We start from the raw sequence: 25,356 nt of genomic DNA, 5'->3' as shown, positions 1-25,356 counted from the left end.
GCTGGCATTTGTCTTCTCTTAGGGTCTGTATGGCATCTGCCCAGCATCTTCTAGTTTTCATATTCTCTGGTGAGAAGTCTGGTGTAATTCTGATAGGTCTGCCTTTTTATGTTACTTGACCTTTTTCCTTTACTGTGTTTAATATTCTTTATTGTTTAATATATTTTGTGTTTTGATTATTATGTGACAGGAGGAATTTCTTTTCTGGTACAGTCGTTTTGGAGTTCTGTAAGCTTCTTGTATGTTTATAGGCATCTCTTTCTTTAGGTTGGGGAAGTTTTCTTCTATAATTTTGTTGAAGATATTCACTGGCCGTATAATTTGGAATTTTTCACTCTCTTCTATACTTATTATCCTTAGGTTTGGTCTTCACATTGTTTCATGGTTTTCCTGGATGTTTTGGATTAGGAGCTTTTTGCCTTTTGGATTTTTTTGACTTTTGTTTCAATGTTTTCTATGGTATCTTATGCACCTGAGATTCTCACTTCTATCTCTTTTATTTTTGTGGTGATGCTTGCATCTATGACTCCTGGTCTCTTTCCTAGGTTTTCTAACTCCAGGGTTGTCCCCCTTTATGATTTCTTTATTGTTTCTAGTTCCATTTTTAGATCTTGGATGGTCAAGTTCATTTCCTTTGCCAGTTTGATTGTGTTTTCTGCTAATTCTTTAAGTGTTTTTTGTGTTTTCTCTTTAAGGGCTTCTAGCTGTTTACCTGTGTTCTCCTGTGTTTCTTTAAGGGATTTATTTATGTCCTTGTTAAAGTCTTCTATCATCAATGTGAGAAGTGATTTTATATCTGAGTCTTGCTTTTCTGGTGTGGTGGTGTATCCAGGACTTGCTATGTTGGGAGAATTGGGTTTTGATGATGCCAAGTAACTTTGATTTCTGTTGCTTATGTTCTTATGCTTGCCTCCCACCATCTGGTTCTTGTCAGTTCTACATGTCCCCTCTAAATCTGAATGGAGCCTGTCCTTTCTGTGATCCTGGTTGTGTCAGAACTCCTCAGAGTCCAGCTCTCTCTGGGATCCTGTGATTCTGGGATCCAGTGATCTTGAGATCCTGGGTGTGTCAGAGCTCCTGGGAGTGAAACTGCTTCTGGGACACTGAGCTGCTGGTGTGACCAAGCCCTGGGATCCTGGGATCCTGGGTGTTTTAGAGAACCTAAGAATGGAGCGTCATCTGGGTGTTGTAGAACTGGCTGCAGAGTTCAGGACAAGGTCTGTTCAGGGCAAAGTCTCAGGTTTTTGCTTCCCTGTATCCTGCTGGTCCCAGGTACTCCCAGTATTGCTGGGACAAATGTGTTCTCCTCACCTGATACTATGATCCTGGGTGTGTTAGAGCACCTGGGAGTGGAGCTTCTTCTGGGTGTTGTGGGACTAGCTGCAGAGTTCGGACCCAAGGTCCGAACAAACTCATTCATATCTTTTAGGTTTTGAGTTTAGTGGCATGTTTTTTTAAAGTAAACTCTAAAAATTTTATATTTCAATTGTGCCTGACATAATGACTCTCCTTTCACGTCTTACTGTATTTGTTTTGACATTTGCTATTTCTTTAGGTAAGTTTAGATAAGATTTGATCATTATAGTTAATAGTTGGAAGGAAATAACTCTGTTTCATCTACTCTATATTGGTTTTCATATTGTGATGATTTTATTTTCCCGAATATCAACAGTGATGTCACGGATCTCTTTCTACCTATTAAGTTTGGTGTTTGCTTTGTTCTTTCCCCAATCTCCAAGGTGAACCATTAACTACTGTATTAGCAATCTCTTTGGTTTCTTAATAGAGGTACTTTGAGCTTAAATATTTCTCTTAGAACTTTTTTCATTTTATTTCACAAGTTAAATGTTTTGTTTTCATCTTCATTTGATTGTAGGAGTCTTTTTGTTTCTTAACTTCTTCAAGGTCTCATGTATCATTTAGTTATGAGGTGTTAAATCTCCATGAGTTTGTTTGTATTCTGGAATTTCTCTTTTCATTTATTTGTAGTCATTTCATTCTTGTAAAGTAGAATATAAGAAATTGTTTTAACTTAGTTAAGACTTTTTTGTGCCCTAATATATATCTACTTAAGTGATAGTTCAACGAGATGCTGAGAACAATGTATATTCTGCAGTGTTTATATTTAGTGTTCCATAGATATCTGTTAGCCTGTTATTTTCTGGGACATCATTTAATTCTGCTTAGTTTTTAGTGAGATCATGTGTCAGCTGTTCAGAGTGACACTACTGTTCATTATTTTATATCTTGTAGCATTTTCTGTGTGCAACTGGGTGGACCTGTGATTAGAATTGCACTGTCCTCTCCATGTTTTATTCTTTTAATCAATACAAAGTGAAGTTTATCATTTCTCACCAGATTTTGGTTCAAGTCTGTTTGGTTAAATTATATCAGCAACATTTGCTTGATTTCTAGTTCCACTTTCTGAAACACTTTGCTTGATCATGTCATTATAAGATCCCATCTATATTTTATGAAGGCGTACAACAAATATATACTTCCCACTTTTTGATACAATGTATTAGCCTGTATCTTTTGATTAAAGTATAGACATTAGGATACAGTTATCATTGAAAGGAATCTACTATTTCTTGTCATTTTGATGATTTTGCCATGGTACACAAGCTGTTCTTTTGTTCTTGTTTAACTAATGGTCTAGTTTGGAATGGTTTCTCTGATAAAATACTCTTACCAGAAGCACCTTAGGAGCAGAAAATGTTTATCTGACTTACACTTTCAGGTGAAAAATCTACTCTACCTACAGGAGAAGTCAGGGCAGTGTCTTAAGATGGAACTGAAGTGAAAACAGTATATAAATCAGCTTACTAATTTACTCAGAGTCATCCTCTGTTAGTTTTCTCATACAGACAAGGTCCACATGTTTAATCTGTGGGCCTTACTACCTCAATATTCAATAAAGAAAATCACTCAAATACATAGTCATAGGCAAATCTGATGGGGGCAATCTCTTAACTGAGACTCTAAGGTGACACTGGGATGTATCAAATTGTCTGCTGAAACTAACTTCTGCTGTTGTGGTTTTACAGATACAATTGTTTTTCTTAAGTCTATTTTGTAGAACAGACATGATGGCCATTAATTAATTTTGCATGCTTTTCAACATACAATTTTTTTCCTTCAGTTATGACATGTAGCACTGCTAGGTATAGTACTCTGACCTGTCAGTGGTTGTCTTTTTAGAACTTGCAATACAGATTTATAGCCTTCCTGCCTTTACAATTCTAGTTGATGAACCTGTTTTTCTGAAAGATCTTCCTTTGTATTTGTCTTAGTGATCCTCTCTTACTGATTTCAATTTACTTTCTTTGTTTACACAGGCATGAGCAGGGAGAGAATAAAAATGTAGGCCTTAGCTTTTTTTCCTTCACCTAGATTTTTCCTCCATTATACTCGTCAGTATCACCCTGAGTAAAAATTGTGCTGCCCACAATGCACATCATCCATCTACATCATCAATTAACAGTCATGAAAATGTTTTAAAGACATATGCACAGGCCAGTGTTACCTACATGATTCCTCATTAAGACTGTCAAACAGGGTATTTATAGATTGTGTCCAGCTGCCTTCTTTTTTTCCTTTAAAGATATATTCTTTATTATTATCTGGGGTTTATATGTGCATAGTGTCTATTTGGATACAAACATGTCACAGAACATCAGTGAGAACCTGAGGGCAAATTTGTGGAGTCAATCATTTCCTTCTGATTTACGCAAGGTATAGAGACATATTTGATCATGGGGCTTATATGATAAGCACTTTTCTACATTGAACCATAAAAAATCCCACCATTCTCTTTTGAAAACCTATTTCATTTACAATTTTGTATTTGTACTAATTTCTAATTTTCATTATTCAATAAAGTTGCGATTATATCTTCCTCATGTACATGATACCATTAGAGGCTGGGGAGATGGATCAATGGTCTATAGCAGTTGCTTTTTTTTTTTTTTTTTTAAGGAGTGTATTCTGTTTCCCAGGTCTCACATCCTAAGTGGGTCATGACTTTCTATAATTCCAGCTTCAGAGCAACGGACACCCTCTTCTTTCCTATGCAGCTGTAGCCACACATACAAGCAATTTCACATAACAACACATAAGCATATCCAAAAACTTAAATTAAATCTTTATAAATGATTTCATTAACGTCATCTTCCTAGGGCTTTCCATATTCTCTGAATTTCCATGTATATAATTGTAAAATGAAGCATTCCTTTCATTGATCTTCCTCCTAACTGTTAAAAGACTAATGTTCTTTGAGTTCTCTTAGCATCTCTTTGATCTATCTTTGTTTGAAATGTTTTTAAATATATCTTCTAACTCTTTGATAATTCCATACATTGTATTATTATCACATTCATTCCCTTCCCTGACTCCTCCCACATACTCCTCTTATTCCATAACCATCCAACTTTGTATACTCATTTTTTAAGGAATTATTTTTATTTTATATCAAGGTGACTGCATATATGTATGTGAACCACAATGCATGTATTACCCACAGTGGCCAGGAATACATCAGATTCTCTGGAAATAAAGTTACAGAAGATAGTGAGTCATCATGTTGGATACACTCCCCACTCCATCTCTCCAGCCCCATCACTGGGTTTTAAAACCACCCATTCCAATTAATGTTGCCTATACATTTTCGGGTGTATGTACTGTGGAGTTAAATAAAGAGTGGTGCTATACCAAAAGTGTGTGGAAGTCTTTTTCATCTGGCAGTCATCAACTGCACATAGATCTTCAATGAGGAGAAGGGACTCAGAATACCCTCTCCCATCCATCCTGGTATATTAACAGACTTTATGTTATGCAGTTATTCTCAAGGCAACCGTTGATGATATAAGCACATTTGCATAATAGTCAATTCATGTTCAGAGTAAAATATTCACAAAAGACAATTTCAAGCACTGTACTCCATTTTCTACCTCTTACTTTCTACTTCCTGTTACATGATATTTCCTGTGCCTTAGGTAGGGAATGATAGAAATCACATCAATGACAGCACTCACATTTGTGCTGAACATTTGTATCACTTATGAGAATCTGCATTAAATAAATCCTACTGGAAAATATAATCTCTAACAAAGGTAAAGAACAGCATAAATCCATCAGTATAAGTACAAATATTTAGACGGTAGTTTGTCAATATGACCATTTAGTAAAATGACATTAAAAACACTAGTTTGAAACTATGACATCATCAGCCATGGATTCATGACCAGGATTATAGTACTAGGCATGAATTTCATCCTGAGGATCAAGACTCAAATCCAATCAGACATCATTTAAGTAACCCCATAACCATTGTGTCATTATTGCACTAATAGACACATCTGGCATGGTACATTGTATTGTACTGTAGCATGTGAGATCAATGCAGAATAAGAACATTATGTGCAAAATCAGGGACTGAAAATTGAAAACTAAGAAATGAAAAGGATATCTCTATAGGGAATTGCAGATCTGCCTCCAATTCATATGCTAAGGAGATTCTAAAACCTCACAAACATTCTCTCTCTCTCTCTCTATCTCTCTCTCTCTCTCTCTCCCTCTCCCTCTCCCTCTCCCTCTCCCTCTCCCTCTCTCTCTCACACACACACACATACACAGAGTGAGAGAGAGAGAAAGAGAGAAATGTTCCATATTCCCCTTACTCACTTTATTGGTGTGATGATTAATGATGTTATAAAGTTTTGATTCATACTACCATTAGTTTTTAGCCAATAGATTGCTGTACTGATGGGAATCTTTCTAGCACTATACAAAATACCATTCTTCCACCTCTGTCATCAAATCTTTCTGTCTTTCTAGTACACCTCACCAGGAGGCATTTATTTACAGAATCCCCTCTGGATTTCTGTATTGGTATATTAGATTTCCCCCAGCACACACCTCTGTCCTTGCACCTTGGCAGTAGGATATCTCCTCATGGCATCAGTGGTAAGTCTCTGAGTTAATGAGTTTGTTAATGAACTTGATTTTATCAACTCTACTTGCGTATTTGCCTCAAATATCATGTTTAATACTATAAACACAGACTAATTAGATTTTTCTCAGTGAAGCTTTCTGCTGCTGCTTTCAGAAAATGGAGAAAGTCAAGCAGACCCTGTGTTACTGCTTTGTAATTGACACTCTACTTCTCCCTGCACACAGTTAGATATGGATCATGGTTTGAACACATCCATGGCTGGCTGTCCATGAGAGAAAGGAACAACTTCTTGGTGCTGTACTATGAAGACATGAAAAAGGTGAGCATTCGTCTCACAGTCACCACTCAGTTAGGAACTAGAGCCTAGTAATGAGGAAGGTTACTGAGAACTATGATTTTTGTTTCTTTGGTTTTTTTTTTTTTTGACTCTTTAAATCTTACCTTCTTTTCATTAATTAAAAGAACTTTTAAATGTGAATGTATTTTGATCATATTAACCCTCTCCTCAAGGTCTTCCAGACCCTCTATGCATCCTTAACCACCCAAATTTAAAAGTTTTCTGCCAAAGAAAATCTAATCCAACAACAAGCCCTCAAATCAAGAAAAGAAAATTGAATGCAATATAAAATAATGTGCTGGATAGTTGTGTGTCAACACGTCACAAGCTACAATCACCTGATAGGAGGGAACTTTAGTTACGAAAATGCCTCTACAAGATCAGGCTGTAGGCCAACCTGAAAGGCACTTTCTTAATCATTAAATAAAGGGGGAGGGCCCAGCCCCTTGTGGGATCTGCCTTCCTTGGGTTCTTTAAGAAAACAGGCTGTATTATTTATAATAGCCAGAAGCTGGAAAGAACCCAGATGCCCCTCAACAGAGGAATGGATACAGAAAATGTGGTACATCTACACAATGGAGTACTACTCAGCTATTAAAAAGAATGAATTTATGAAATTCCTAGCCAAATGGATGGACCTGGAGGGCATCATCCTGAGTGAGGTAACACATTCACAAAGAAACTCACACAATATGTACTCACTGATAAGTGGATATTAGCCCCAAACCTAGGATACCCAAGATATAAGATATAATTTGCTAAACACATGAAACTCAAGAAGAATGAAGACTGAAGTGTGGACACTATGCCCCTCCTTAGATTTGGGAACAAAACACCCATGGAAGGAGTTACAGAGACAAAGTTTGGAGCTGAGATGAAAGGATGGACCATGTAGAGACTGCCATATCCAGGGATCCACCCCATAATCAGCATCCAAACGCTGACACCATTGCATACACTAGCAAGATTTTATTGAAAGGACCCAGATGTAGCTGTCTCTTGTGAGACTATGCCGGGGCCTAGCAAACACAGAAGTGGATGCTCACAGTCAGCTAATGGATGGATCATAGGACTCCCAATGGAGGAGCTAGAGAAAGTAGCCAAGGAGCTAAAGGGATCTGCAACCCTATAGGTGGAACAACATTATGAACTAACCAGTATCCCGGAGCTCTTGACTCTAGCTGCATATATATCAAAAGATGGCCTAGTCGGCCATCACTGGAAAGAGAGGCCCATTGGACTTGCAAACTTTATATGCCCCAGTACAGGGGAACACCAGGGCCAAAAAGGGGGAGTGGGTGGGAAGGGGAGTGGGGGCGGGTGGATATGGGGGACTTTTGGTATAGCATTGGAAATGTAAATGAGCTAAATACCTAATAAAAAATGGAAAAAAAAAGAAAACAGGCTGTATATACCAAGGTAAACCAGCCAACAAGCAGCATGCCTCTATTTCCTCAGCATCAGTACCAACCACCAGCTTCCTGTGCTTTTTAACTTCTTTTCCTGACTTCCTCCAATGATGAACCATGCTGTGTATGTGTAAGTCAAATAATGTGTGGTGATGAAAAAACTATCACATCAATGATAGACAAGTCAAACCAACAAAAGTAAAACAGTCTGATTGAAAGCACTAGGATCAGAAACCCACTCATTCATTCAGGAATCTCAAGAAAACACTAAACTGGAGGCAAAGATATAGACACAGAGTATGTGTGAAAGAACGTCCCTAGCTCTGTTCATGCTGCTTCAGTCGTAGAGGGTTCATATCTTTTGGTGTGTTCCATTTTCTCTTTCTCATCCAGTCTTTCAGCCTCTTCTTCTGCAGGGTTCCCTTAGTCTGGAAAGAGGGATTTGATGGAGACATCCATTTAGGGCATTTTATTCTCTATAATATATGGCAGTAAATTTCTTTTTTTTTAAACTTATTTAATACTAGTGATGCTTTTTTTTTCTTTTTCCAATTTTTATTAGGTATTTTCTTCATTTACATTTCAAATGCTATCCTGACAGTCCCCTATACCCTCCACCCCTCCTGCTCTGCTACTCACCCACTCCCACTTCTTGGCCCTGGTGTTTCCCTATACTGGGGCATATAAAGTTTGCAAGAGCAAGAGGCCTCTCTTCCCAATGATGGCAGACTAGGCCATCTTCTGCTACGTAGACAGCTAGAGACATGAGCTCTGGGGACACTGGTTAGTTCTTTTGTACTTCCACCTATAGGGTTGCAGACCCTTTCAGCTCCTTGGGTACATTCTCTAGCTCCTCCATTGGGTGCCCTGTGTTCCATCCAATACCTGACTGTGAGCATCCACTTCTGTGTTTGCCAGGCACTGGCATAGACACATGAGAGACAGCTATATCACAGTCCTTTCAGCAAAATCTTGCTGGCGTATGCAATAGTGTTTACGTTTGGTGGCTGATTATGGAATGGATCCCCAGGTGGAACAGTCTCTGGATGGTCCATTCTTTCATCTCATGTCCAAACTTTGTCTCTGTAACTCCTTCCATTGGTGTTTTGTTCCAAATTCTAAGAAGGGGAGAAGTATCCACACTTTGGTCTTCGTTATTATTGAGTTTCATGATTTTTGCAAATTGTATCTTGGTTATTCTAAGTTTCTGGGCTAATATCCACTTCTCAGTGAGAGCATATCATGTGAGTTCATTTGGAATTTGGTTACCTCACTCAGGATGATACCCTACAGGTACATCCATTTGTCTAGGAATTTCAAAAATTCATTGTTTTTAATAGATGGTTAGTACTCCATTGTGTAAATGTACCACATTTTCTGTATCCATTCCTCTGTTGAGGGACATCTGGGTTCTTTACAGCTCTGGGCTATTATAAATAAGGCTTCTGTGAACATAGTGGAGCATGTGTCCTTATTACCAGTTGGAACATCTTCTGGTATATGCCCAGGAGTGGTATTGCTGGATCCTCCAGTAGTACTATGTCCAATTTTCTGAGGAACCTCCAGACTGATTTCCAAAGTGGTTGTACAAGCTTGCAATCCCACCAACAGTGGAGGAGTGCTCATCTTTCTCCACATCCTCATCAGCATCAACTGTCACATTAATTTTTGATTTAGCCATTCTGACAGTGTGAGGTGGAATCTCAGGTTTGTTTTGATTTGCATTTCCCTAATTATTAAGGATGTTTAACATTTTTTCATGTGCTTCTCAGCCATCCAATATTCCTCAGTTGAGGATTGTTTGTTTAGCTCCGTGCCCCATTTTAAATGGGGTTATTTGATTTTCTGGAGTCCATCTTCTTGATTTTTTTATATATACTTGATATTAGTTCCCTATCTGATTTAGGATTGGTAAATATCCTTTCCCAATCTGGTGGCAGCTTTTTTTTGTCTTATTGACAGTGTCTTTTGCCTTACAGAAGCTTTGCAATTTTATGAGGTCCCATTTGTCAATTCTTGATCTTACAGAACAAGACCTTGTGGTTCTATTCAGGAATTTTCCCCCTGTGCCCATATCTTAGAGGCTTTTCCACACTTTTGCCTCTGTAAGTTTCAGTGTCTCTAGTTTTAAGTGGAGTTCCTTGATCTACTGACCTAAGTACAAGGAGATAAGAATGGATCAATTAGCATTCTTCTACATGATAACCGCCAGTTAAGTCAGCAACATTTGTGGAAAATGCTGTCTTTTTCCACTGGATGGTTTTAGTTCCCTTGTCAAAAATCAAGTGTGTGGGTTTATTTCTGGGTTTTCGATTCTATTCCATTGGTCTACCTATCTGTTGCTATACCAGTGTCATCCAGTTTTTACCACAATTGCTCTGTAGTACAGCTTTAAGTCAGGCATGGTGATTCCACCAGAGATTCTTTTAACATTGAGAAGAGTTTTTGCTACCCTAGGTTTTTTGTTATTCCAGATGAATTTGCAAATTGCCCTTTTTAATTTGTTGAAGAATTGAGTTGGAATTTTGATGGGGATTGAATTGAATCTGTAGATTGCTTTTGGCAAGATAGCCTTTTTCCTGTATTAATCCTGCCAATCCATGAGCATGGGAGATCTTTCCATCTTTTGAGATCTTCTTTGATTTCTTTCTTCAGAGACTTGAAGTTCTTATCATACAGATCTTTCACTTAATTAGTTAGAGTCACAGCAAGTTATTTTATATCATTTGTGACTATTGTGAAGGGTGTTGTCTCCCTAACTTTTTCTCAGCCTGTTTATCGACTGTAAATTTCTATATTTGTCCACATCTGCTGCAAGAGGAAGGATCTCTGATGATATACAGTCAAGGCACTGTTCTATGGATATAGCCGAATACTATTAGGAACCACTTTATCCCCCTTTTTTTCTTTTTCCTTTTAAAGAGGATTATTTGGTTTTACCGTAGGTCTCTGGGTAATCTAGTCTAAGATCCTTTGTCACCTAAGCAATTTCATATATGGATTCCATCTCATGCAATGGGACTTAAGTCAAATCAGTTATTGCTTATTCCCAAAAGACTTTAATCATGACTGACCTTACATATCTCATGCAGTACTGCACTATAGATAGAAAGATTTGTATGTAGCATGGTGTTAATAATTCTCTTTGTGGAGCATGAAGAGTGCCTTATTGTACTAAAGTAACTAGAATGTAAGAGTGGTGGTTCTTTGTAGGGATCAGATTGACATCTTTACATTCAGTAATTTGTATAGGTGTTATCTTTAGCAATGGGAGCTTGCTGTCTGTTTGTAGAGAGTAACTTTTACTCTTAGCTTAGTCTGGGGTTTTTGGGAGGGATTCTCATGTGGACTACTCAATTAAATGTAAACCAATCCTAGTACTAGACTTTTCTATTCTTTCTTCCTTTGTGACAGAAGATTGCCATTATTTGGGAGTTGCACTTTGATCACCTTGATATATGCATAGATTTTAGGAAGTTTACACTGTACTAGGTTTCAATACTACGTTTCACATACTTCTTATTTTTACCTGTCTTTCCCTGTACTCCCTTCCACAACCTTGTCTTCCTTTGCTTGTCCCACTTGAACCCCCCCCCCCCCCATCCTAGCCATTGCACATCCTTTCATATTTTGCGCTGTACATGTAATGTTTTGATTATTATGTGCTCAGGGGACTTTCTTTTCTGGTCCAATCTACTTGGTGTTCTGCATGATTCATGAACTTCGATAGCCATCTCATTCTTCAGGTTAGTAGTTTTTCTGTTATTTTCTTGAAAATATTTTCTATGCCTTTGATATGGTTTTCCTTTCCTTCTTCTATTCCTATTATTCGTAGATCTGGACTTTTCATTGTAGTAAACCATATTTTCTGGATATTATGTGCCAGAAATTTTTATATTTAATAATTTCTTTAATGTATTTATTTCTTCTATCATGTCTTCAATAACTAAAGGTCTCTATTCTACCTATTGTACTTGTTTGTGAAGCTTGACTGTGAGATACCTGTTTGAGTTCCTAAAATTTTGGTTTTAAGATTTCTTTCAATTTGAATTTTCTGAATTGTTTCTATTTCTACTCTGGTGTAAAACAGTTTAATTCATTTCTTTCCACTTTTTGTTTGTGGTTTCATAGATTGCTTTAAGGGATATATTCATTTCCTTTGAAAAGACTGCTATCATATTCATACAAGCTGTTTTAAGTATTTTTCCTTGTGCCTCAGCTATGGTGAAATATTCAGGACTTGACATGTCATGATTGCTGGACTCTTATGGAGATGTATTGTCTTGGTTGTTATCAATTGAGTTCTTACATTGGCATTTAGGCATCTTAGATTAGGAAGACAATAATTCTAGGTGCTGATATCTGGTCTTGTGTTTATTGGATGGGAGCTTTGTTCTCTCACTTCTGGTTAGTAGGGGAATGAAGTGGCTCTATATTGTCTGTAGGAATTACATTGGGGTGCCAGATAAGGTGTGTTTATGGTTTGAAGGATCTGAGATTTAGGAGTGGAGATGGGCTGGACACAACAGAAGGACTTCACAAGAGGAAGCAAAGCAGGGTGTTCACCAGGACCTGCTTAGTCAATCTGCAGGGAATGGGGCCAGATAGTGAGAAGAGGCCACAGCAGAAGGATGGATAAAGAGGTGGGGATGAGACTCAGGGATTGGATTTGAAGAATGGAGGGAGAGTTGAAGATCTGAAGGTGTAACCTAATTGTTTTATCTGTCATAATGTTCTGCAGCTTCCTTGGGAGTGCATTCTGGAGTTGGGTCTTGGGGCAAAGCAATTCACCCCCCCCCCCAAAGTTTGGTGTTCTGCTTCAGAGATAAGTATGAGACTGGGTGATTGGACTTTTAGACACGTGGGTAAAAGTGAAGATCTATCTGCTAATAGTCTACCAGGTTCCCAACCAGAGTAGTATTTGAGTTACCAGGAAGTGTTGAATTTGGGGACTGGGTAAAGCAATGAGTGGAGAGATCAACCTAAGGAGGGCATGATCTTTGTCCCCACTAGAGAAGGGAAGTGCTGGCACAGGTTTTCTGCTGGAGAGTGAAAAATGAGACTTGGGCATGGAATGTAGAAAAGCAGAGGGAAAGGGGAAGTACTCCTGTCATCCTACCTGCTTCTTCCATCCTGAAGGGATGGAGAAAAATAATTATTAATAAAATATTAAAGTACAACCAAACAAAAAATGAAGATGAAATTATTCAAAAATAATTTGACCTCAATGTTAACTCTCAGGAAGCATAAAGTTTAAATGTTAGAAAACAAAACTTTCATTGCTCTATTTTTCTCAAATACAGAATCTAGCACTTAATCATCATGAAATTCAGTTTTCACTAGAAAGGATCCCTAACTAGCTGTGTAATGCACACAGTGCACATTCCCATAAGTCTCCTTTCTGACTATTCAGCACATTCTTTTCAGTTATTGTCATGATGGTTTACATTCATAAGGAATACTAAGTGGGAATGTGATAAATATTAAAAGAAAGTTTTAAATCAAAAAAAGCTCATGGGCACAAGTTGAGGCCTAGTATTCAGTGCCCAATGTTTGGTGTTCTAAGATTTTGCCTTGTAATGGCTGTCTCCTAGGATTAAACTATTTGTGTTAGTATACAGATATCATTGCAACAGTTAGAGAACTGAGACAGAAAAATTTTGAATGCGATGCCCACCTGAAATGCTTACTCAAAACAAAATCTTTCAGAAATACTCTCAAGTAATAAATATTGAGAACATTTCTATGAAACTGTTGTAAAATCTATATTGCTCTCAGTTAGCCTAAGCAAACAGTATTATCTGGCACAAACATTAATCTCTGCTTAGGACTTTGTGAAAGTGTCTTCATTTGCCCTGATCATTGTCTAGCAGCATTTCTATAAGTTTCTTTAAATGTCCCAGTCCAGGTTAGGTATGGTTGTACATACTTTCAATGCCAGCACTTGGAAGGAAAAAGCCAGATAGATGGATTTCAGGTCTCTGTGAGCTTGAGGTACAGTGGTCTCCATAACACCTTCTATTGCACAAGACAAAAACTCAATATTGAGGCCCTATTTTAAGAAAAAAAAAATCTCTGCCAGGCAGTGGTGGCATATGTCTTTAATCCCTGAACTTGGGAGGTAGAGGAAGGCAGATCTCTGAGTTTGAAGTCAGTGTGGTCTACAAAATGAGTTCCAGGACAGCCAAGACTGCAGAGATAAACCTTGTCCATAAAAAAATCAATCAATCAACCAACCAAACAAACAAACAAACAAAAACAAGAAGAAAAAAAACTCGGCAGACCTCCGGCCATGGTGTAGGCTGATATGTGTCTCCCTTGAGCTGACTCTGCAGGGCATGATGACTTTGACAAGTAAGGCAGTTGAATTGCAGCTCCAGGTGAAGCACAGTGCAGAGGAGCAGCAAGAGTTCATGAGGGACTTATGGCACTGGGAGGAGGACATGAAGCAGAAGGAGCTGGAGCTGAGAAGACAAGGTGGCATTCCTGAGAATCTACCTCCTATTGGAAATGGGAATTTTAGAAAAAAGAAGAAAAGTAAAGCTAAAGATTCTTTAAAAACAAACAAACAAAAAAAAAAACAACAAAAAACAGAGAACAAAATACAGACACACACATGCACACATACATGCACACACACACACACACACAAAGAATAAAATCCTTCGATTATGATGCCTGGGCAAAACTTGATATGGATTTTTGATGAGCTTAACAAAGAAGATAGCACCACACCATTCCATGTATCTGTGTCCTAGGAGTCAGAATCAGAAGAAGACAGCATTTGTGTGGATTCCCGAAGCTCTTGCTCTAAAAGAAAAAGATAATAGGTACTTCAAGCAAGGAAAATACTACGAAGCCATTGAATGCTCCACGAAAGGCGTGGATATCTATCCCTATAATCCCATGTTGACAACAAACAGGGCATCCACTTACTTAAGACTGAAAAAATTTGCTATTGCTGAGTCTGACTGTAATTTGGCCATTGCATTAAACAGGAGTCACACCAAGGCTTACAGCAGACAAAGTGCTGCTCGGTTTTGCTCAGCAAAAATTGGAAGATACCAGAAAAGATTATGAGAAAGTGTTAGAACTGGAACCAGACAACTTTGGAGCAACAAATGAACTTAGGAAAACTGACCAGGTTTTAACATCCAAAGAGAACTCATGTCCCAAAGAAGCTGCTGCCATGATTAAGCCAGGTGCAGCCGAGGAAAACCCACTGAAGATCAACGGGGCAGGCAGAAGGCCATTGCAGACAAAGACCTGGGCAATGGATTTTTCAAACAGAGGAAATATGAGCAAGCAACTGAACTCTACAACCCGAGGGATAGCAGCAGACAGCACCAACACCCTATTTCCATCTAACAGAGTGATGGCCATCTCAAGATTCAGAAATATGAATCTGAAAGAGACTGCACACAAGCTATCTTACTATATGGTTCACATTCAAAAGTGTTTGCCAGAAGTGGAACCGCAAGGACATTTTTGGTAAAGATGAATGTGGCCAAGCAAGATTTTGAAACTGTTTTACTTTAGAACCAGGAAATTAACAAGCAGTGACTGAGCTTTCCAGAAGTTAAAAGGAATTAATTGAGAAAGGACATTGGAGTGATGTCTTTCTTGGCTACACACTGAGACACAGTGTGGTGAAACCTGTAGATAATCCTCATTTTAGGTTACCTAAAGCACTCAAGAAGGTTTTTATTGAAGAAACTGGCAATTTGAAAGACACTGTTAGTCCAGCATGGTGGCGCACGCCTTTAATCCCAGCACTCGGGAGGCAGAGGCAGGCAGATTTCTGAGTTCGAGGCCAGCCTGGTCTACAAAGTGAGTTTCAGGATAGCCCTGGCTATACAGAGAAACCCTGTCTCGAAGGTGGACCTGAAGCAAGGTGTGTGTCAGACTGTGAATGAGAAGTCCTCTTTGAGGCTAGAGCAGCTGACAGGTCAGTTGTCCAATGCAGTTCTGCCTCCAGTTTCTGCAAACTACTTCCAGCTCGAGTTTGATTTCAGACAGTTGAGAAGTTCCCAAGAGATGTTGTATCAGTATTTAAAGAAAATTGAACCATCTTTTTATCCCAAGTTGCTTCAGAAAAAACAAGAAGCTGGGCAGTGGTGGTGTATGCCTTTTATCCCAGCACTTGGGAGGTAGAGGCAGGCAGATTTCTGTGTTCGAGGCCAGCCTGGTCTACAGAGTAAGTTCCAGGACAGCCAGGGCTATACAGAGAAACCCTGTCTCGACACCCCCCCCCCCCAAAAAGCAGAAAAAACTAAAACCAGTGTATTCAATCAAATCATTACAATTTTACATGACTTTACACTAAGAGGGAAAAGCCAACTCTCATCTTTGAAGTCCAAGAAAGATTTTCTCAACTGAAAAGGTTTGATATGGTGGTGATGTTTATGTCAGGACCTGAGAGAAAGCTCACAAATGTATTATTCAATCACTTAGAAAAATCAGAACTGAAGGAAGATTCTGTTGAAGAACTCAAGAAAAGATACAGCAGCTGACCATGATTGGATGTTGCTGCTTCTGTGTACATTTCTTTCCTTACTGAAATCAAGTATTTGGCTTTTTATGAAAGTGAAACTTACTGGAGAGGAGTTTCCTCTTTTTGGATGGCAACTGATTTACTCTAAGTGCTCTGTGGCCTAACTAGTGAGAAATGCTTCAAATAAACTAAGTTTTTATGAAATAAAAAAAAAAAAGAAAAAGAAAAAAATCTCAGTACACTTAGTGAGTGTGTTGGCTCACACCTGTGCCCTCAGCCCTATGGACGGGGAGACAGGAGGGTTTGAAATTCAAGGTCATTATCCTCTGCAAAGCAAAGTTTAACCTTGGTTCTATGAGACCCTGTCTCTAATATTTTCTCTTCCCTAAAATGATACCCCAGTCTCTGTCTTTTAGAGACCAGAGGTCAGACACATTGTAATCCCATTCAATATATAAATGTTGAGTGTGAGTCCTTCCTCCCGCTGTTCCATTGCCTTTTCTTGCCTAAACCTAATTCATGCTCTCTCATTTGCTGATGTCCTTTCTTCACATCTCTCTTCTCATCCTCATCCATAGATCCCTTTGCATTAGTTCTCTCAGAGCTCTCTGTTTTCGCCTTCATTTCTTTTTCTTCTTTTAGGATGCAAAGGGAACCATAAAGAAGATCTGTGACTTCCTAGGGAAAAATTTAGGGCCAGATGAGCTGGATCTCGTCCTCAAGTACAGCTCCTTCCAAGCCATGAAAGAAAACAACATGTCCAATTATAGTCTCATTAAGGAAGATCAGATTACTAATGGCTTGAAGCTCATGAGAAAAGGTAAGAGATCATCTAGCTTCAGAATATGTCAGAACATGTGAAGGGCTCGTTATGCCAATGAATCTCTAAGTCGTTGTTGGAAATATACTGAGAGTCACTGCTCATCAGTGATAGCTTCTCAAAGACTTTACAGGGAAATATTTTTATGCAGAAGATGTAGGTTTCAAACACTGAAAAGTTGATTTATTCTGGGAGACGAACTTGGGATTGGAGATAGTCATGTCCAATAAATTCAATGAAAAACTGGGAAAGTAGTCATGTTTCTATGAGGCATTGTAAAGTTCCCTGTATGCTAAAGCCCAAGGCCTCTGACTATTGCCAGAAGCCCTCAGACTCCTGAACTTCAGACTCTGTGGAGACATATTTATTTCTCTGCACTAGAACTGAACATCTCACCTAAGAGAAGTGGTCTGCTCTTAGATTTCCTTTAATGAGTCAAAATTTGGGAAATGTAAAGCAGTATATGAACATAAAAATCTGTTATTAAATACCTAAAGGAATGAAGACGCTCTGTTAATTTGTCATGTAGAATAGATGATAGGAAGGAAACATGCTTACAAACATGCATGCATACATACATATATACAGTAATTATAATATAATTCTATCAAAATACTTGATCAGTCTTCATTAGTCCTTTGTAATTTAATTTTCCTAGTGATTCTATGTACCATATGTTTTTTTTTTTACATTTGATAACAACTTTTATTTTGGGGATTATTTTTCTTATTCTAGTGTGACACATAGCTAGTAAGCCATATACCTCTGGAAACCAGGTCACTGATGCAGGACACCAATTTCATTACCCACTTGCTTCACTACTTCATTATAGAGGATGATGAAATGGATATGTCTGGAAATAATTTTGAAAGATAAAATATATAAAGATAATATTTGTCTTCTCAATTCCTCTATTAGATTAGTGCCATTTTTTTTTATTCTCAATCATTCAAGTTGGTGAGATGAATCTGGTTTTAACCTCCAAGCAATAGTTTTCCACAAGCAATGGTAGTCATTCTAATTCCCTATTTACCACTGCAGGAAATGCAGACGAGAGAAATGTTTATGGTCATTCACCCACTGTTTGGTTGACAAGAATTTTGTAAAGGCAATGCTGCAATCAAGACATATGTAGGAAATATCTTCTGGAAAACTTCAAAATTCCCAGCCCTCATTACTTCACAGTGTATGTTTACTGGTCTCGGTACTTGAGCCATTAATCATTTTCACTGGTATCAAAGACACAAAAGGAAGGTGACATAAGGACAGAGGAAGAAGCCTGCCATCTGCAGGCCAAAAAAAAAACAAACAAAACAAAAAACCCACAAATGTCTGGACAATGCCCTGAGACCTCCAGCATCCAAAACTGTGAGGAATTTCCTTTTCTTTCTTTTAAAAAATTCATCCTATTTTATTGGATATTTTCTTTATTTATATTTCAAATGATATCCCCTTTCTAGGTCTCCCCTCCAGAAATCCCCATCACATCCCCCTTACCCTGCCTCTTTGAGGGTTCTCCCCTACCCACCTATTCCTGCCTCCTCGACCTGGCATTCCTCTACACTGAGCATCGACGCCACCTATTAGGGTTATCCTGACATCTGACACACAAGAGTTTGGAGAGATTTTTGGAAAGAAGCAATGAAAATACATGTACATCTATAAGGTGCATAGGATTTGCATCTAGCTGGATTAGAACACCATGTGTGTACCTCCAAAGATGTGGTTTTTCCAAATAGACTAATTTATTCCATTGGGAAGCTGTATTGAATTTGTTGAGATTCTTGAAGTTCAACATCTATCTGGTTTGGCTTATCAGGATCAACATATGTGTGGAAAATAATAAGAAACCATGTTCTAATAATAAAGAAAAAAGGAACTTGAGAGTAGAAATGGATACTGATAGGTATCCATCTTATAAGATGACACTTTTATATTCATATCAATTAATGGTATATAATATTTGAATGTGCTCTATCAGTGGTTTATATTTTTATGAATCCTTTATATTTTCTTTAATACAGCCCTCTGGGGAATTAAAATTAATTTATGTGATGATACAGAAAGAAAGTAAAGTGATAAAGAAGATCATGATTTTTATTGTAAATCTTTTTGGTTTAAAATACATAACCATCACTTTCACACTGGGTGACATCTCATAAAATAAGTTTCCCTCAGCAAAATAGGATCACTTCCTATACCTTTCTCATCTCCTCAGACATTAAGTAAAAGAAAATCCCACACTGAGTATGTCCTATATATCTGGCACTTTTTGCAAAATGAACCATTTAGTAATTTCAGAAACATGTTCTTTTTAATTATATTAGATGCATAGTCTGAGTGTATACTCAAAGCAGAAATGCATGGTAAACATCACAATGCCACACTTTGGAAATAAAGCAAGGATGGGGTCTGCTGGGTTGTAAATGGAGGAAAGATGGAGAGAGAAGGTTACAGTGTCATTGATCAGGAGACAAAGAGCAAGATGTAATTATATGACAGGTAGTAGACCTCTGAGATAAAAGAAGATACAACACAGCATGAGCAGTTGGACAATCTCTAAGGATCAAACTAAAGATCTTCTGGAATGGAGTGGTGAAAACCAGTGTGTGATCAGAGAAGACAGAGCTACAAAGGACAGGGGCTGAAATTATACAGAACTTTATTCATTACAGTACACCATGGCTGAGTGAAACAGAAGTCCTGTAATGTCCTCAGCTGGGAGGAGCTTGGTCTCCTGTATCTAGGGGGAAAATCAAGACAGATGAAATGCTGCTCATAATTGTGTGTATACGCAGCACTCATGAGAACCTACACAAACATGAGTATAAACTATTTTAAGATACTCTTTAAAAGTTGCTTGCACGCTGTGAAGAACTTCTATAAGTAAATACTAAAATGTAGACATAACAATTGAAGTCTGTTTTGGATCATTGAGATAGTAAACGCTGTTGAGTTGCATATAGTGATGGGAACAGGTTTGATGGGAAGCAAGAATAATCTGGATATATAAAAAGGTCAATCCAGTGTTGTTTTAGTTAGATTGTCTGCCATATAGGGTGGGAGAGGAAAAGGTGGGACATAATTTTCACAGAGGGAGAAGTCTGTATATATGATTTCAGGACTTAAGAATGTTTCTACAGAAAATGGTAGTTTGATTTATTAACTGTGTGATCATTATCAAACAAATGGTAAGAGCATATGATGGGAGGAGCCAAAGCAGTGTTATGACCATTATTAATCCACCTATGCATCTTCTTCACATTTTACAGGCACAACTGGGGACTGGAAAAATCACTTTACAGTAGCCCAAACTGAAGCCTTCGATAAAGTGTTCCAGGACAAAATGGTTGGTTTTCCACCAGGCATGTTCCCATGGGAATAAGTTATCAAAACTTTTGAATATTATAAGAACACTGATGTTTATGTTCCTATTGTGCTATATCTTGAATGCGGTCATAGAATAAATCCTGTTGTGGAATTGTGAGGGTGATTTTTTTTATTTATTACGTATTTTCCTCCATTACATTTCCAATGCTATCCCAAAAGTCCCCCATACCCTCCCGCCCACTTCCCCACCCACCCATTCCCATTTTTTTGGCCCTGGTGTTGCCCTGTACAGGGGCATATAAAATTTCTGTGTCCAATGAGCCTCTCTTTCCAGTGATGGCCGACTAGGCCATCTTTTGATACATATGCAGCTAGAGTCAAGAGCTCCAGGATACTGGTTAGTTCATACTGTTGTTCCACCTATAGGGTTGCAGATCCCTTTAGCTCCTTGAGTACTTTCTCTAGCTCCTCCATTGGGGGCCTTGTGATCCATCCAATAGTTTGCTGTGAGCATCACTTCTGTGTTTGCTAGGCCCCGGCATAATCTCACATGAGACAGCTATATCTGGGTCCTTTCAGCAAAATCTTGCTAGTGTACGCAATGGTGTCAGCGTTTGGAAGCTGATTATGGGGTGGATCTCTGGATATGGCAGTCTCTAGATGGTCCATCCTTTTGACGCAGCTCCAAACTTTGTCTCTGTAACTCCTTCCATGGGTGTTTTGTTTCCAATTCTAAGAAGGGGCACAGTGTCCACACTTTGGTCTTTATTCTTCTAGAGTTTCATGTGTTTAGCAAATTGTATCTTATATCTTGGGTATCCTAAGTTTCTGGGCTAATATCCACTTATCAGTGAGTACATATTGTGTGAGTTCCTTTGTGATTGGGTTACCTCACTCAGGATGATGCCCTCCAGGTCCATCCATTTGCCTAGGAATTTCATAAATTCATTCTTTTTAATAGCTGAGTAGTACTCCATTGTGTAATTGTACCACATTTTCTGTATCCATTCCTCTGTTGAGGGGCATCTGGGTTCTTTCCAGCTTCTGGCTATTATAAATAAGGCTGCAATGAACATAGTGGAGCATGTGTCCTTCTTACCGGTTGGGACATCTGGATATATGCCCAGGAGAGGTATTGCAGGATCCTGCAGTAGTACTATGTCCAATTTTCTGAGGAACCACCAGACTGATTTCTAGAGTGGTTGTACAAGCTTGCAATCCCACCAACAATGGAGGAGTCTTCCTCTTTCTCCATATCCTTGCCAGCATCTGCTGTCACCTGAATTTTTGATCTTAGCCATTCTGACTGATGTGAGATGGAATCTCAGGGTTGTTTTGATTTGCATTTCTCTGATGATTAAGGATGCTGAGCATTTTTTCAGGTGCTTCTCAGCCATTAGGTATTCCTCAGGTGAGAATTCTTTGTTTAGCTCTGAGCCCCATTTTTTAATGGAGTTATTTGATTTTCTGATATAGCTGTCTCTTGTGAGACTAGGCTGGGGCCTAGCAAACACATAAGTAGATGCTCACAGTCACCTATTGGATGGAGCACAGCTCCCCCCTCCCCCAATGGAGGAGCTAGAGAAAGTATCCAAGGAGCTAAAGAGATCTGCAATTCTGTAGGTGCAACAACATTATGAACTAACCAGTACCCGGGAGCTCTTGACTCTAGCTGCATATGTATCAAAATGTAGGGAACCGCCCTCACATTCACCGTTGCAAGATGGCGCTGACATCCTGTGTTCTAAGTGGTAAACAAATAATCTGCGCATGTGCCAAGGGTAGTTCTCCACCCCATGTGCTCTGCCTTCCCCGTGACCACAACTCGGCCGATGGGCTGCAGCCAATCAGCGAGTGACACGTCCTAGGCGGAGGATAATTCTCCTTAAAAGGGACGGGGTTTCGCCATTCTCTCTCTTGCTCTTGTGCTCTGGCTCCTAAAGATGTAAGCAATAGAGCTCTTGCTCTCTTGCGCTCTGGCTCCTAAAGATGTAAGCAATAAAGCGCTTGCACTCTTGCACTCTTGCTCTCTTGCGCTCTGGCTCCTAAAGATGTAAGCAATAGAGCTCTTGCTCTCTTGCTTTCTGGCTCCTGAAGATGTAAGCAATAAAGCTTTGCCGCAGAAGATTCCGGTTTGTTGCGTTCTTCCTGGCTGGTCGCGAGAACGCGTGTAAGATCAAAAGATGGCCTAGTTGGCCATCACTGGAAAGAGAGGCCCATTGGACAGGCAAACTTTACATGCCCCAGTACAGCGGAATGCCAGGGCCAAAAATGGGAATGGGTGGGTATGGAAGTTGGGGGGGAGGGTATGGGGGACTTTTGGGATAGCATTCTAAATGTAATTGAGGAAAATACGTAATAATAAAAAATATTTTAAAAAAAAGAGTAGATAAATTAAAAAAAAAAAAGAATTGAAGACCCAGAAATGAACCCACACACCTATGCTCACTTGATTTTGACAAGGCAGCAAAACCATCCAGTGGAAAAAAGACAGCATTTTCAACAAATGGTCCTGGCACAACTGTTGGTTATCTAGTAGAAGAATGGGAATTGATCCATTCCTATCTCCTTGTATTAAGGTCAAATCTAAGTGGATTAAGGACCTGCACATAAAACCAGAGACAATGAAACTTTAGAGGAGAAAGTAGGGAAAAGCCTCGAAGATATGGGTACAGGGGAAAAATTCCTGAATAGAACAGCAATGGCATGTGCTGTAAGATCAAGAATCTACAAATGGGACCTCATAAAATTGCAAAGCTTCTGCAAGGCAAAAGACACCGTTAGTAAGACGAAAAGGCCACCGACAGATTGGGAAAGGATCTTTACCTATCCTAAATCAGATAGGGGTCTAATATCCAATACATATAAAGTACTCAAGAAGGTGGACTCCAGAAAATCACATAACCCTATTAAAAATGGGGCTCTGAGCTAAGCAAAGAATTCTCAACTGAGGAATACCAAATGGCTGAGAAGCACCTAAAAAAATTTTCAACATCCTTAATCATCAGGGAAATGCAAATCAAAACAACCCTGAGATTCCACCTCACACCAGTCAGAATGGCTAAGATCAAAAATTCAGGTGACAGCAGATGCTGGCGAGGATGTGGAGGAAGAAGAACACTCCTCCATTGCTGGTGGGATTGCAAGCTTGTGCAACCACTCTGGAAATCAGTCTGGTGGTTCTTCAGAAAATTGGACATAGTACTACTGGAGGATCCTGCAATTCCTCTCCTGGGCATATATCCAGAAGAAGTTCCAACTGGTAAGAAGGACACATGCTCCTCTATGCTCATAGCAGCCTTATTTTAATAGCCAGAAGCTGGAAAGAACACAGATGCCTCTCAACAGAGAAATGGATACAAAAAATGAGGTACATTTACACAATGGAGTACTATTCAGCTATTAAAAAGGATGAATTTATGAAATTCCTAGGCAAATGGATGGACCTGGAGGACATCATCCTGAGTAAGGTAACCTAATCACAAAAGAACTCATACAGTATGTACCCCCTGGTAAGTGGATATTAGCCCAAAACTTAGGATACCCAAGATATAAGATACAATTTGCTAAACACATAAAATTCAAGAAGAATGAAGACCAAAGTATGGACACTGTGCCCCTTTTTAGAATTGGGAACAAAACACCCATGGAAGGAGTTACAGAGACAAAGTTTGGAGCTGAGACAAAAGGATGGACCATCTAGAGACTGCCATATCCGGGGATCCATCCCATAATCAGCTTCCAAATGCTGACACCATTGCATACACTAGTAAGATTTTGCTGAAAGGACCCAGATATAGTTGTCTCTTGTGAGACTATGCCGGGGCCTAGCAAACATAGAAGTGGATTCTCACAGTCAGCTATTGGATGGATCACAGGGCCCCCAATGGAGGAGCTAGAGAAAGTACCCAAGGAGCTAAAGGGGTCTGCAACCCTATACGTGGAACAACAATATGAACTAACCAGTACCCCCCGGAGCTTTTGTCTCTAGCTGCAAATGAATCAGAAGATGGCCTACTCGGCCATCAGTGGAAAGAGAGGCCCATTGGTCATGCAAACTTTATATGCCTCAGTACAGGGGAATGCCAGAGCCAAGAAATGGGAGTGGGTGGGGGAACGTGAGGGAGACTTTTGGGATAGCATTGGAAATGTAAATGAAATAAATATCTAATAAAAAAAGGAAAAAATAAACAGAATGCTCTCTTTATTGTTTATTTGTTTGCTGGGATCAAAGGCATCTGGACCATTTCCAAGTGATTCCCTTCTTGTAAAATGGAATAAAGTTAGTTTGAACTTTGATCTTATCTAGTGCTATCTGGGTCAGTTTTGTGGGAGCTAAAAATTCAGAACAAACTTTTTTCAGTGGCTATGTGGTGAGCATGTTTATGTAGATTCCTTTCTACAATGTGGGCTACAGTGTGTCTCACAGGGTAAATGCGAACCTGCCCCTCACTATTGGCACAGGCAGCATCACTAAGCTGGTAAAGATGATTTTGGCCAATCATGTGTATCTGAGTTAGATTCTCTAGACCTGCATGAAAGGAAAGTACTCATCCTGCAAGTTTATTTCTGACGTCTATTCATGCATGGTAGAATGCACCAACCCATTCACACATAGACATATGAAAAAGTAATTAATAAAAATTTAAAAATCTGAGGGACCCTTTTATTTTCATTGAATCAGAGATCACTTTTAAAATTACTTTTAGAAAACATTTATTTCTACATGTATATACACATACACACACGTGCACATGCACACATACCCAACAAGGGCTCTAGGAACCAAACTTAGGTCCTCTATAAGAGCAGTACCTCTGCTTAGACACCAAGTGATAACTGCAGCTCCTTTTACAAAATGGCTTAACCGATTTGGGTTAATTTTTAATATATCCTGTTTTTTTAAAAAGGCATTCTGAAGCAGATTCCATAGTTATAATATATCATTTCCTCCTAGGGTGGTTAGTATCAATCTAAGATATATCATTTTAAAAGTTTTTATTTATTCTCTCA

At 38.9% G+C, this 25,356-nt stretch overlaps 1 protein-coding gene and 1 pseudogene across 2 annotated transcripts in view; both read left to right on the top strand.

Annotated features, from left to right (window-relative positions):
- Nucleotides 1-20,472, top strand: part of Sult2a6 (sulfotransferase family 2A, dehydroepiandrosterone (DHEA)-preferring, member 6) — a 32,468-nt gene extending 11,996 nt beyond the window's left edge. The window contains exons 4-6 of one of the 2 annotated variants that reach the window (NM_001081325.2): nucleotides 6,178-6,272; nucleotides 16,836-17,013; nucleotides 20,286-20,472. In NM_001081325.2, the coding sequence (NP_001074794.1) occupies nucleotides 6,178-6,272; nucleotides 16,836-17,013; nucleotides 20,286-20,398 (386 nt within the window). In that variant the 3' untranslated portion in view covers nucleotides 20,399-20,472. The remainder of the gene's footprint in view (nucleotides 1-6,177; nucleotides 6,273-16,835; nucleotides 17,014-20,285) is intronic. The other variant, XM_006540268.1, reaches the window with a different exon arrangement.
- Rpap3-ps2 (RNA polymerase II associated protein 3, pseudogene 2) lies at nucleotides 14,059-16,395 on the top strand (annotated as a pseudogene).
- Nucleotides 20,473-25,356: the final 4,884 nt, after the last annotated feature.

This window comes from Mus musculus, chromosome 7 (genome assembly GCF_000001635.26).
Source record: "Mus musculus strain C57BL/6J chromosome 7, GRCm38.p6 C57BL/6J".
Classification (NCBI taxonomy): domain Eukaryota; kingdom Metazoa; phylum Chordata; class Mammalia; order Rodentia; family Muridae; genus Mus; species Mus musculus.
This window is presented reverse-complemented; position numbering and strand designations above follow the sequence as displayed.